General features: G+C 45.4%; 1 protein-coding gene across 1 annotated transcript in view; it reads right to left on the bottom strand.

Annotated features, from left to right (window-relative positions):
• Nucleotides 1-596: 596 nt before the first annotated feature.
• The window catches only part of LOC135513885 (zinc finger matrin-type protein 4-like), a 193,622-nt gene continuing 179,809 nt past the window's right edge, over nucleotides 597-14,409 (bottom strand). The window contains exon 7 of the mRNA XM_064936878.1: nucleotides 597-2,747. Within this exon, the coding sequence (XP_064792950.1) occupies nucleotides 2,720-2,747 (28 nt within the window). The 3' untranslated portion in view covers nucleotides 597-2,719. The remainder of the gene's footprint in view (nucleotides 2,748-14,409) is intronic.

The following is a 14,409-nucleotide window of genomic DNA, read 5'->3' as shown; positions in this document are numbered from 1 at the left end:
TATTACAGTGCCACATTGAAAGTCACTGATCTCTTCAGTAAGGCCATTCTACTGTCAATGTTTGTATAGGGAGATGGCATGTCTGTGTACACCTGTCAACAACGGGTGTGGCTGAAATAGCCAAATCCAGTAATTTGAAGGGGTGTCCACATACATTTGTTTATATAGTGTAGCTGGTTGACTTTGATTCCAGGGGAATAGCAGATAGAGGAATACCTGTGCTACTCCTTCAGACAAAAGAGTCAGCTCAGCTCTAGGGTTAGATAAAAACAGAGGTTGTATTCACCAGAGGTGTCAAGACTCTGACAGGCGATGGGAATGCAACCACCTCCATATAGAAGCACTGTATCTTACTCAGTAAAAAGCATGTGATGGGTTTTAACTCTTATTGCTCACTGCCATGTCTCCTGATGTTGATATGGAATGGTACAGCACAGGATGACAACAGTATTCAGGAATTCTCTATCTTCAGTCAACTGTGAAAATGGATTTTCCTTTGAGAAATGGGGCATGTTAACTTTGCGGATAAGAATGCCAGCTCGGAGGAAAACATAGGCGGAACAAATGAACACAACTGGACAGGCAGTATAGTATAGTTGCAAGTGTCTTTTTATTCTTTTTCAGACACAGGATAGTACATAACCCAGAGAGCGCACAAAGTGAGTAGGGTGTATGAGATGTGGTATTCCTCTGGAGATCGAGGGAGAGACACTAGATCCAATGCAAAAGTTGGGCAGAATGTAACGTTATGACTTGGCTTGAGCAAAGCAATTCAGTGGATCGCAGAGTTGCATTAATTAGTAAATCATTCGTGCACAGAGTAAATCTTAAGTTGCTTGTAATAGTAAAAACACTTTGTACATTAGTTTTTTTGTTTTTTTGTTGCCTGTGGCATCTCACAAGGCGGATGGCTCTGTTGAGCCAGCTTCAGTTGGTGTTGAGTTCAGAAAGATTTGTTGTATGTTTTTCTTCAGTTGGTGTTGAGTTCAGAAAGATTTGTATGTTTTTCTTCAGTTGGTGTTGAGTTCAGAAAGATTTGTTGTATGTTTGTGAGTTTCTCTCTCCATCTCTCTAATGCCCATGAACATGCTTTGGTGTTTTGTTGTTGTTGAGTAAAAGCAGTAAATAAAAACAGTTGAAGTGTTATCAAAACATCTAAAAAGGCTTGGTTTCAACTGGTGTAATAATTCCAGACAATGGTACTTTCAAAACAAACAGATCAGTTATTTATAAATTAGCACAAAAATACATTTTAACACATTTATCAAGGCTATTGATCCAACACATCTTTGCTGTCGACAGACACTGACTGCACTGTACTGACAGGAACATAAATAACTTATATCTGTATAAAGATGCATCTGCTTTCCCAATTACCAATAAACTGTTTAGTCCACAACAGTAAGAACAAATAGACATTTCTACTAAAACACCTGCTATGGCAACAGGAACCACTGTCAAAACGTAGCTTTGATGTTCGAATAACATACTAGAATGAAAGAGTTGCTACATAATGTTGTAATAAGCTTGTATATTAAAGTTGGATTGCTTTTTAAATACTCCCCATCTCTGAATAAGACATCATCATCATAACAGCAATGTTTCACACCATTACAGAATAACATGGTTTGATTCAAATTTACTGTAATTGGCTGTATTACTTACACATACTAAAAGGCTTTTTTGGAATGAATTCAGTGAACACGAACGTAGTAACATTTTAAAACAGTTCATGAATCTGAATCATGATTCTGAACAATAGTAATCAATGGGACCTCCCTGAGACGAAGACCACATATGAACCTCAAAACCACATGGAGGAACAGAGAACACATGTTGAGACCTGGAACACTGACAACATAGATCCCTATCTAGATTCTCCTTCCAAGACTGCTAGGGACACAGAAAGATCAATTCCCAAAATTTAAAAATATATATTATGTTCAAAGGCATTTCTTAAACTGTCATTATTATTGCCAACAAAACCTTATGTCCACCAGGGATATTATGTTATTGTAAGATTGTATGGTAATACATACTGTAGCATACTGTAGACCCAATCATTGAACCATTATTATAATGTTATACATTATTCTGAAAAAAAAAACGAATTCTGATGGCAATCCAAATACAATTGTTTAAATAAATTACTCAAATAAAATCTAAAAACAATATATTACCTACATATAAGTTATCGTATACATTTTCTGTTTCAGAGGTAAAGAAACTACAAAAAACTATATTCCTCAAGTCAAAATGCCACAGAGTATTCCTCTCTCTAACACAGCTAAAGCAAAAAGCATAGTTGGCATGAAGTTGCAGGTCGTTCGTTTTATCATGCATTGAGGGGACCGCCCCTTTATCCGATCAACTTTTATGCTGTTGGACCATTGTCTTTAAACATACTGAAAATCTGTTCGTGTGGAATGTTGATGATCACACGGCCAAACTGAGAAGAGTTCTGCGGAAGCTTTACGTTGACAGGTGAGAGAGATGCTGTGGAGATGGAGCTTTACAAAACCCTTTGTTCTCATACTGTATGCCAGCAGGGCCATGGAGAGAGACAGAGAGACAGCGAGAGAGACACATAGAGAGAGAGAGAAAGTGTGTGTGTGTGTGTGTGGTACAGAGAGAAAGCAGAGCAGAGGCAGAAAACGCAGGGCAAGCTGACCACAGCTTGTCTGACATCAATCCAATGGTTTATTTTGTTCTTCAAGATTCACTGGACACATATCTGATTCTTCAGGCTGCAGGAGAAAGAAAGACACAGAGAGGGAGAGAACGAGAGAGAGGGAGGGAAAGGGAGAGAATGGGAGAGAAGTTATTGTCATGAGACCGCAAAAGTAAAATGTATCTCAACCAATAAAATAAACAAGGTAAAAAGGAAATTATCCTGATAAGATCAACAATAAGGAGACCATCACAACCAGCAGCAGAGGGGTAGTTAAAGTATGAGGTCTAAACAGCCTCGTCTCATCTAGACTGGATACAAAACCCTCCTCAGGACACTTTGTCATCTCTGTCTCCCGTACGTCACGCACCACTTGACTTTATGCGCTCGTTTTTCATGTCCTCAACAAGGCCCTCGGAGCTCACTGATGACACTTAGAGTAGCCAACATCTAATCCCACTTGTGTTGTGATTTAAGAGGAATGCCAGGTTTTATAGCATATCCAGGACATCGCAACATTGACTAAAGGCCTTATCGAATGGTTTATCAACACAGAATCACTGTCAGAGATGCCTCTCCCCGTTCTTTCCCTGTCTAAGAGAAATCATACTTAAAGGCCCTCTCACTTAATATGGTATGACATTTTTCAAAGCATGACAACCATTCCACATCTAATATGATAGTCTACAGCAGAGAATTTGATTTGATTTACCTTTATTTAACTAGGCAAGTCAGTTAAGAACAAATTCTTATTTTCAATGACGGCCTAGGAACAGTGGGTTAACTGCCTGTTCAGGGGCAGAACGACAGATTTGTACCTTGTCAGCTCTGAACTTGCAACCTTCCAGTTACTCGTCCAACGCTCTAACCACTAGGCTACCCTGCCGCCCCAGGGGGGTTGGAAAGGAGGATACCTAGTTAGTTGTACAACTGAATGCTTTCAACTGAAATATGTCTTTCACATTTAATCCAACCCCTCTGAGAGGTGCGGGGGCCTGCCTTAATTAACATCCACGTCATCGGTGCCTGGGGAATAGTTGTTGTTGGGGGTTAACTGCCTCAGGGGCAGATCGCCAGATTTGTACCTTGTCTACTCAGGCAGTCAATCCAGAAAGGTTACTGGGCCAAATCGCCTACCCGCCAGGCTACCTGCCATTCAAGAATGCCAAGAGTGTGCAAAGCTGTCACAAATGCAAAGTGTGGTTGCTTTGAAGAATATAAAATCTAAAAATATATTTTAATTGTTTAACACTTTTTGGTTACTACATGATTCCACATGTGTTATTTCATAATTTCGATGTCTTCACTATTATTCTACAATGTAGAAAATAGTAAAAATAAAGAAAAACCCTGGAATGAGTAGGTGTCCAAAACCGTTTGACTGGGACTGTATATCACAGCTTGTTTTGAGCCAATAGACTACCAAAACAGTACTACAACAGAATTCTTAACCCTCATTGGTTCATGCACTGTAAGTCCCATCACATTAACAGTAGTTAATCTACAAGCATTATTTGTTCAAGTAATCGATTCCCTGACTTGCATTTAGTCTGGGGTTTCTATGTTACCTCCAGGTAAATTTTAGCAGAGAGAGTAATCACTGTTTAGATTGTAAAATGAACATCCTGCTGAGTTAGTCCCATATGAGTTAGTCCCCATCCTCCTGAGTTAGTTCCCATGAAGGAGTACTCATCCTGCTGAATTAGTCCCCATGAGGTAGTCCCATAAGGTAGTCCACATCCTGCTGAGTTAGTCCCATATGAGTTAGTCCCCATCCTCCTGAGTTAGTTCCCATGAAGGAGTACTCATCCTGCTGAATTAGTCCCCATGAGGTAGTCCCCATCCTCCTGAGTTAGTTCCCATGAAGGAGTACTCATCCTGCTGAATTAGTCCCCATGAGGTAGTCCCATAAGGTAGTCCACATCCTGCTGAGTTAGTTCCCATGAAGGAGTACTCATCCTGCTGAATTAGTCCCCATGAGGTAGTCCCATAAGGTAGTCCACATCCTGCTGAGTTAGTTCCCATGAAGGAGTACTCATCCTGCTGAATTAGTCCCCATGTCCACATCCTGCTGGTAGTCCCATGAAGGGTACTCATCCTGCTGAGTCCACATCCTGCTGAGATAGTCCCCATCCTGTTGAGGTAGTCCCTAGATGATGTGACCAGAGCAGCAACAGCAGCAGAGCAGGGCCCACATTAGTTCTGAATCAGTCTGCCATAAAGGCCAATGTATCTGACTTGCATAGACCTCCGTCTACACACACACACATAGAAGCACTCACGGAAAGCGCATGCAAACACACAAGTGCATGTACACACACACACACGCACAAACACAGAATAATGAAAGCAGAGGGGAGGTGGGGGATTATGGAGTAAGAATAACATTAACGCAACATTCACTGAGTAAAGTTGAGAAATAAAACAACCTTGAGACGAGGCCTCCCTTTGGAGAAAGCAAACAGTTCCATCAAATGGAGGAAAATGAACACATTCTCAGCATACCAGCAGAGCTGAATTTATTCCACTCAAAGACGTATTTAGCATTTTGTTTTCATTAGAGGGACTCTAGATAGACAGAGCCTTTTTCACTCATATGAATGGAGCCTCTTCAGCTACTTTGCATCACTATAAAACCTGACTAATTACAACACATTCAGGAAAACATGTAGCCATAATTTTGTAGGCTAAATGATAAATTTGAATTTACTGTTTCACCCACTGTTCAGTTCAAACGCAGTGTACCCAAATCCAGAGTTTTTCATGTGTTCGTTTGTGGTACAAAGGACAATGTTGCACTCAATAAACAATGTGTGCATCTGAAACCATGCATTTCTTGATTTTTCACCTGATGTTCAGACATTATAGTTGTCCCTACTTTGGACTCAGTACTAATGTATTCTGATCTCAGGTGGTTTAACACTGGCTGGTACAACACATGGTATTTTTCCAAAGGTCTAAGGAGCATAGTTCAATTGGTCTAATTAACTAGATGATTACAGACCACAACAATGAGACGACTGAATGAGGCATTGCAACCAAAAGGGCAGCAGAGATAGATGATTATAACAGTAGCAAGCCAAGTTAACCAAGAGAACACGTAACCAAGTCTCATTTTCAAACTCTGCTGTCCCTGCAGCTGAAAATCTAATCCAAGTACCATCCTTAAATACTTTTGTTTATTTGATAATTTCCTCTTGAGCACAGCATTTCTGTAAGTGGTTGAGAAAAGCTCAGCCAAGCAAGGCCACTCTGTGATGAGTCTGAAAAGGGTCCTACATTGTTAGTGGCAACATCTACTATAGGGTTGCCTGCCACCCTCTAACAAGCACACTGCTGTTGCTGCTGACTGCCTTCCTTTCCATCTAAATGACAGCTCTTAAAGATGCATCCGCCCAAGACTGACAGCAGGACAGACTTTTAGAACAGCGTTGAGAATGTCTGCACAGCCTCCAGCTCCCCTTTCCCTCTCCCCCCACCCCACCCTCTCCTTCACCCTCTTCACCCCCCTCCCTCTCTCCACTCACATCACCCTTTCCCCTCCCCACACCCTCTCCTTTGCCCTCTTCCACATCTCCGCCCACCCCCCCTCCTTCACCTTTTCCACTCCCCTCACCCTCTCCTTCACCCTCTTCCCCCTCTCTGCCCACCCCACCTTCTACCTCTTCCCCCTCTCCTTCCCCCCTCTCTACTACCGTAGCCTTCAAGTCAGTCAGACACAGGAAAGATACATTTTCCAGCAGCAGTATCAAGCCTCCTCTATTTTCCCTCTCAAGGCAAACTGCCTTATAATTAATTTACCGTGAAGCTAGTGTAAGTTACATAGTTTCACTTGGTGCAACGGCAAATAGAAACCACACCATCTGAATGCAGAGACCTTAAACACGTGATTGCAAACACACAACTTATGTATTCATATAGTGTGTGACAAACTCGGTCAGCACATTACTCTGGTGGAGGAATTATCCATGAATTATTTATCTCCATGCCTATATCCACATGGACATTTTCAGTCCCTTTGAAGTTAATTCTCCCTTTGTGATAAAATGCCTCCCTTCTTCTTTCTATGTTGCAGCTTATGATACTCCTGGTTGTGTTGCTATGTAAGAACGAGTTGCCTGTCCAAGTCTATTTCAATCTACATAACAGCAGCAGTCCTCCAGATTTGTACAGTATACCGGCAAGTTATCATCATACTAAATGCTGTAAAATAAATATTCCTTACACATAATTTTAAGTGGTATATTCATAAACCCATCCATTGTCTGCATTGTATACATTCACACACATTCTTAATGTGTTCTTGGCCATGTTTCTCCTCTGGTGTATTTGTGGTAATGTGGAACATCACAGCGGACGTGCCGGATGTCATATAAAGAAGATGTGTGTCTGTCGTGGAAGCTGGTGGGACTGAATGTCAGACCAAAAGCACTTTGAAGATACATAGTTGAAAGGCTAGCCTCAGAGGCCTGAGTTCTCTCTCATGTGTCGGTCTAGTGTGCTCATCATGGAGTGATCTTTTCAATCTGAAATATTTCTGATGACTTAAACCAAACAATAGAGTGATGGAAAGATAAAGCTTGGAGAGAAAGAATGTCAGCTTGGATTAGCAGGTGAGCTGGTACAGACGCATGTAATTTGGGATTGACAATGTGTCTATTCTGTAGCCAATACCGGGCCCCTAGCTATCTCCCTCCCAATGCGCATTAGGAATTAATTAGGAAGTCAACGAATGAGCAAATTAGGCTCTATCATATAAGAGAAACGCCCGCCGATTGGACTGTCGACTGTTTCTGTGGCATTGCCTGTTTCCTCCTTTGAGCTGCAATCTCTCCTGTTTCATGGTTTGCTTTCAAGCTGCCCCCGCCTGTTTGTTGATATCTACCTTCTACAGAGCCATAAAGCGCTTTCTAAACTTCCCTCCACTGAGCATCTAATCGGTGCATCTCACCAAGGCCGGGCAGTGCCAGAGAGGAAGGGCATCAGCAGAGCCTCCACTGAGCATTATTATAAATCATGAAGCCATCACACAGGGGATGATCACGGGAGAAAGATGGGCTCGGAAATTAAACATCCTTCCTCCTCCTCCTCCTCTTCCCACTGGTGCTCAAGCTTTTTCTGCTCCAGCACACAATGCATTGTAGTTGGTCAATATTTTAGAAATCCAACACCTTCATAAAAAACAAACCCAAAGTCACTACTCTACTTCACAGTGCTGGAAGCAGCCATCAGCATCAGCCTCAGACAGCCACTTTCAGAATCAATTGCCTCTGCCTCCCCTCCAGGCGTTACCACAGCCACTAAGCTGCAGCTCGATACAGTGGCCAGATTTATGTTGGTAAAGTGTTCTCTCCAGGATTTTCCATATGGTTGTTTATGCTACCATTGAGACAGGGTCTGTTGTCTGCTCCGGTCCAAACAAATACCCTACTGCTCACATTTTACCACCCTATTTTACCAGTGCTGAAACTACACTACAGTTGCACTGCCAGTCTGAAAATATTCCTGCAATGATGCCTGATGCCTGCAACCAGCATATCCATTCCCCCAGCCAATAAACCTTTGACCAGACGGAAATATGTTGCTGTTGCATTGTAATCAGATGTAACGTTAAACTAGATTAATTTGCCTTTTTGCTTTGAAGACACATAGCTGCTGTTATCCCTCTTGTGAATATGGTTGTGAATATGTTTGTGAATATGATTGTGTCATGGGGAATTCTTTCTTGGGCAATCCTCTACTGACTGACATGCTAGAGAGAGAGAGAGAGAGAGGAGGGGGGCATAGAGAGGGAGAGGGGGCATTGAGAAAGAGAGAGCGAGAGACAGAGGGGGCATAGAGAGGGAGAGGGGGCAGCAGAGAGAGACAGAGGGGGGCATAGAGAGGGAGAGGGGGCAGCAGAGAGAGACAGAGGGGGGCATAGAGAGGGAGAGGGGGCAGCAGAGAGAGACAGAGGGGGCATAGAGAGGGAGAGGGGCAGCAGAGAGAGACAGAGGGGGGCATAGAGAGGGAGAGGGGGCAGCAGAGAGAGACAGAGGGGGCATAGAGAGGGAGAGGGGCAGCAGAGAGAGACAGAGGGGGCATAGAGAGGGAGAGGGGGCAGCGGAGAGAGACAGAGGGGGCATAGAGAGGGAGAGGGGGCAGCAGAGAGAGACAGAGGGGGCATAGAGAGGGAGAGGGGGCAGCAGAGAGAGACAGAGGGGGGGCATAGAGAGGGAGAGGGGGCAGCAGAGAGAGACAGAGGGGGCATAGAGAGGAGAGGGGGCAGCAGAGCAGAGGGAGACAGAGGGGGCATAGAGAGGGAGAGGGGGCAGCAGAGAGAGACAGAGGGGGCATAGAGAGGGAGAGGGGGCAGCAGAGAGAGACAGAGGGGGGCATAGAGAGGGAGAGGGGGCAGCAGAGAGAGACAGAGGGGGCATAGAGAGGGAGAGGGGGCAGCAGAGAGAGACAGAGGGGGCATAGAGAGGGAGAGGGGGCAGCAGAGAGAGACAGAGGGGGGCATAGAGAGGGAGAGGGGGCAGCAGAGAGAGACAGAGGGGGGGCATAGAGAGGGAGAGGGGGCAGCAGAGAGAGACAGAGGGGGGCATAGAGAGGGAGAGGGGGCAGCAGAGAGAGACAGAGGGGGGCATAGAGAGGGAGAGGGGGCAGCAGAGAGAGACAGAGGGGGCATAGAGAGGGAGAGGGGGCAGCAGAGAGAGACAGAGGGGGGCATAGAGAGGGAGAGGGGGCAGCGGAGAGAGACAGAGGGGGGCATAGAGAGGGAGAGGGGGCAGCAGAGAGAGACAGAGGGGGCATAGAGAGGGAGAGGGGGCAGCAGAGAGAGACAGAGGGGGCATAGAGAGGGAGAGGGGGCAGCGGAGAGAGAGAGACAGAGAGGGGGGCATAGAGAGGGAGAGGGGGCAGCAGAGAGAGACAGAGGGGGCATAGAGAGGGAGAGGGGGCAGCAGAGAGAGACAGAGGGGGGCATAGAGAGGGAGAGGGGGCAGCAGAGAGAGACAGAGGGGGCATAGAGAGGGAGAGGGGGCAGCAGAGAGAGACAGAGGGGGCATAGAGAGGGAGAGGGGGCAGCAGAGAGAGACAGAGGGGGCATAGAGAGGGAGAGGGGGCAGCAGAGAGAGACAGAGGGGGCATAGAGAGGGAGAGGGGGCAGCAGAGAGAGACAGAGGGGGGCATAGAGAGGGAGAGGGGGCAGCAGAGAGAGACAGAGGGGGCATAGAGAGGGAGAGGGGGCAGCAGAGAGAGACAGAGGGGGGCATAGAGAGGGAGAGGGGGCAGCAGAGAGAGACAGAGGGGGGCATAGAGAGGGAGAGGGGGCAGCAGAGAGAGACAGAGGGGGGGCATAGAGAGGGAGAGGGGGCAGCAGAGAGAGACAGAGGGGGCATAGAGAGGGAGAGGGGGCAGAGAGAGAGACAGAGGGGGGCATAGAGAGGGAGAGGGGGCAGCAGAGAGAGACAGAGGGGGCATAGAGAGGGAGAGGGGGGCGGAGAGAGCAGAGAGAGACAGAGGGGGCATAGAGAGGGAGAGGGGCAGCAGAGAGAGACAGAGGGGGCATAGAGAGGGAGAGGGGCAGCAGAGAGAGACAGAGGGGGCATAGAGAGGGAGAGGGGGGCATAGAGACAGAGGGGGCATAGAGAGGGAGAGGGGCAGCGGTGAGAGACAGAGGGGGGCATAGAGAGGGGGCAGCGGAGAGAGACAGAGGGGGGCATAGAGAGGGAGAGGGGGCAGCGGAGAGAGACAGAGGGGGCATAGAGAGGGAGAGGGGGCAGCAGAGAGAGACAGAGGGGGGCATAGAGAGGGAGAGGGGGCAGCAGAGAGAGACAGAGGGGGCATAGAGAGGGAGAGGGGCAGCGGAGAGAGACAGAGGGGGCATAGAGAGGGAGAGGGGGCAGCGGAGAGAGACAGAGGGGGCATAGAGAGGGAGAGGGGGCAGCAGAGAGAGACAGAGGGGGCATAGAGAGGGAGAGGGGGCAGCAGAGAGAGACAGAGGGGGGGCATAGAGAGGGAGAGGGGGCAGCAGAGAGAGACAGAGGGGGGCATAGAGAGGGAGAGGGGGCAGCAGAGAGAGACAGAGGGGGCATAGAGAGGGAGAGGGGCAGCAGAGAGAGACAGAGGGGGCATAGAGAGGGAGAGGGGGCAGCAGAGAGAGACAGAGGGGGCATAGAGAGGGAGAGGGGGCAGCAGAGAGAGACAGAGGGGGCATAGAGAGGGAGAGGGGGCAGCAGAGAGGGAGAGGGGGCATAGAGAGGGAGAGGGGGCAGCAGAGAGAGACAGAGGGGGCATAGAGAGGGAGAGGGGGCAGCAGAGAGAGACAGAGGGGGCATAGAGAGGGAGAGGGGGCATAGAGAGGGAGAGAGGAGCAGCAGAGGGAGAGGGGGCATAGAGAGGGAGAGGGGGCAGCAGAGAGAGACAGAGGGGGGCATAGGGCAGCAGAGAGAGACAGAGGGGGCAGCAGAGAGAGACAGAGGGGGCAGCAGAGAGAGACAGAGGGGGCAGCAGAGAGAGACAGAGGGGGCAGCAGAGAGAGGGAGAGGGGGCAGCAGAGAGGGAGAGGGGGCAGCAGAGAGAGACAGAGGGGGCAGCAGAGAGAGACAGAGGGGGCAGCAGAGAGAGGGAGAGGGGGCAGCAGAGAGAGACAGAGGGGGGCATAGAGAGGGAGAGGGGCAGCAGAGAGAGACAGAGGGGGGCAGAGAGAGGGAGAGGGGGCAGCAGAGAGAGATATAGTGCCTTGCAAAAGTATTAACCTCCTTGGCGTTTTTCCTATTTTCTTGCATTGCAACCTGTAATTTAAATAGATTTTTATTTGGATTTCATGTAATTGACATACACAAAATAGTCAAAATTGGTGAAGTGCAATGAAAAAAATTACTTGTTTCAAAAACTAAAAAATTTGAAAAGTGGTGGGTGCATATGTATTCAACCCCTTTGCTATGATGCCCCTAAATTAGATCTGGTGCAACCAATTACCTTCAGAAGTCACATAAATTAGATTGCAAACAGGTGGATTTGATCTGTCACATGATCTCAGTATATATACACCTGTTCTGAAAGCCCCCAGAGTCTGCAACACCACCAAGCAAGAGGCACCATGAAGACCAATGAGCTCTCCAAACAGGTCAGGGACAAAGTTGTGGAAACTTATCACCCGTTTGGTGGTAAGCAAAATTAGACAAGCAAATAGCTAAGAGATAAGCAAAAAAATAAGCAAACCCGTTTGGTGTTCGCCAAGAGGCACGTGGGAGACTCCCCAAACACATGGAAGAAGGTACTCTGGTGAGGTGAGACACAAATTTGATTTTTTTGGCCATCAAGGAAAATGCTATGTCTGGCACAAACCCAACATCTCATCACCCTGAGAACAACATGCCCACAGTGAAGCATGGTGGTGGCAGCATCATGCTGTGGGGATGCTTTTCATCAGCAGGCACTGGGAAACTGTTCCGAATTGAAGTAATGATGGATGTTACTAAATACGGAGAAATTCTTGAGGGAAACTTGTTTCAGTCTTCCAGAGATTTGAAACTGGGACGGAGGTTCACCTTCCAGCAGCATACTGCTAAAGCAACACTCGAGTGGTTTAATGGGAAACATTTAAATGTCTTGGAATGGCCTAGTCAAAGTCCAGACCTCAATCCAATCGAGAATCTGTTGTATGACTTACAGATTGCTGTACACCAGCGGAACCTACCTAACTTGAAGGAGCTGGAGCAGTTTTTCCTTGAAGAATGGATAGATGTGCCAAGTTTATAGAGACATACCCCAAGAGACTTGCAGCTGTTATTGCTGCACAAGGTGGCTCTACAAAGTATAGACTTTTTTGGGGGGGGGGGGGTGATGCTCACTCAGGTTTTCTGTTGTTTTGTCTTATTTCTTGTTTGTTTCACAAGAAAAATATTTTGCATCTTCAAAATGGCGGGCATGTTGTGTAAATCAAATGATACAAACTCGCCAAAAATGCATTTTAATTCCAGGTTGTAAGGCAACAAAATAATGGGACTGACCTTTCATATACAAAGAGACACAACTGCATTTCACACATCCTACACCTCTGTACGTCTGTGTGGCAATACCTTTTTATCATGACTGAACGGTCTTGATTGACATTAATAATGCCAAGCTGAGACCACAATAGAAGTCACATGTAAGCCTTCATAACTTGGGGGTGCTTGTGCTCGGCATCATCAGCGAAAGGGACTTTTCCTATCATATATCGGCTATAGGAAAATGAAATATTCTATGAAAGAGGATATAGCCTCTATTGTTTGACAAGTCAATACAATCAACAAGTCAACAAGTCAATACAATACCTTTATTTTTGCACTGTTCTTGGGAGTGGAGGAATACCATTTATTTTCTAAGACAAAGGGAAAAAAATCAAAAATCCTATAGGATTAGTGATTCTTCCAACAGAATCGTATAGGATTCTCACAATTTTGTGTCACCTATCAGAATCCTATTTTCCTAATGGAAATAAAAAGTAATCCAATTGGACCCTATATGATTCATGCAATCATATAGGATTTTGTCACCCCAAACAGAATCCTATTATAACATTTTTCAAATTGAATCCATTAAATTATATTTTGTTGTCATTAGTTCCACTACAATACAACAACAATTACAACATTTTCGTTGATCAAAACCAGTGATATTGATCTTTTTTAAGTATTCAATTGTGTCATTGCAACTTGTGATTACAATTAAGATGTATAATAATAATAACTCATCCGAGGTAAAAAAATAAATTAAAAAAAAGTGTGTAATTACCCTCAATTTGATGTGGTCAAAACATGAGGTTGTTTAATCTAACACATACTGTCCACATTCAGGATGTTTGCAAGAATAATCTTAAATAATCGAATATGTAGTTTTTTTTTCTTGACACAGCTAAATACGGAACAGAAACCTGAACATTTATGTTGAACTGCAATCCAAATGAAAGACCAGTAAACTGAGGAGCAGTGTCTCTTCTGACACAATCTCCATATCTTTAAAGGCAATCATCTGTGATAATTCCCTGAGGTTCTCAACCTATTCAACACACCACCACAATATGGGATTGATTCAATCCTATCAGATTTTTGAGCCAGTCCTATTGGAAAAATCCCTAATCCTATGGGATATTTTGACTAGGGGATATAAAAGGATGCTAAATTACCGTAAATCCGATGTGGTCAAAACATGAGGCTGTGTAATTTACTAACTTGGTAAAGAAAAGGAGAGTTGCACACTCTAGGAGCTCAGATGCAATAATTTAATAACCTAATAACCAACGTTTCGACAGACAAGCGGTCTTCATCAGGGTATAATGTAGTAACACATACTGTCCACATAAATCAACATTTCAATTTAGGTTGATTGTGTACACATATTTCTCCATAGTTTAACCATTTACAGAGTTTAAAAAATTATCTTATGTACAATTTTAACCAGGTGCTCGAGAAAGAGCTCCCATAGTGACTGTAGCAGCCAAATAATTCACCCTGCCTACTTATTATAACCTATCAGGCCATAGTATCGACATTATTCTATTCATTGTTATTTCAGACCACATTGGATGGACACTACATTTGGATAAATGCAGCTTTATTGGACAATCTCACAGCTAAATATGACATAGATACCTGAACGTTTGTGTTAAACTGTACAGGTACTATAAGGATAACATGCTATAGGATAGGTTCCAAAATCTGGGGGGGGTCCTAGAGGATTTTTTTGACTAGGGTTCCTTTGTTAAAGGA

This window comes from Oncorhynchus masou, chromosome 25 (genome assembly GCF_036934945.1).
Source record: "Oncorhynchus masou masou isolate Uvic2021 chromosome 25, UVic_Omas_1.1, whole genome shotgun sequence".
Taxonomy (NCBI): domain Eukaryota; kingdom Metazoa; phylum Chordata; class Actinopteri; order Salmoniformes; family Salmonidae; genus Oncorhynchus; species Oncorhynchus masou.
This window is presented reverse-complemented; position numbering and strand designations above follow the sequence as displayed.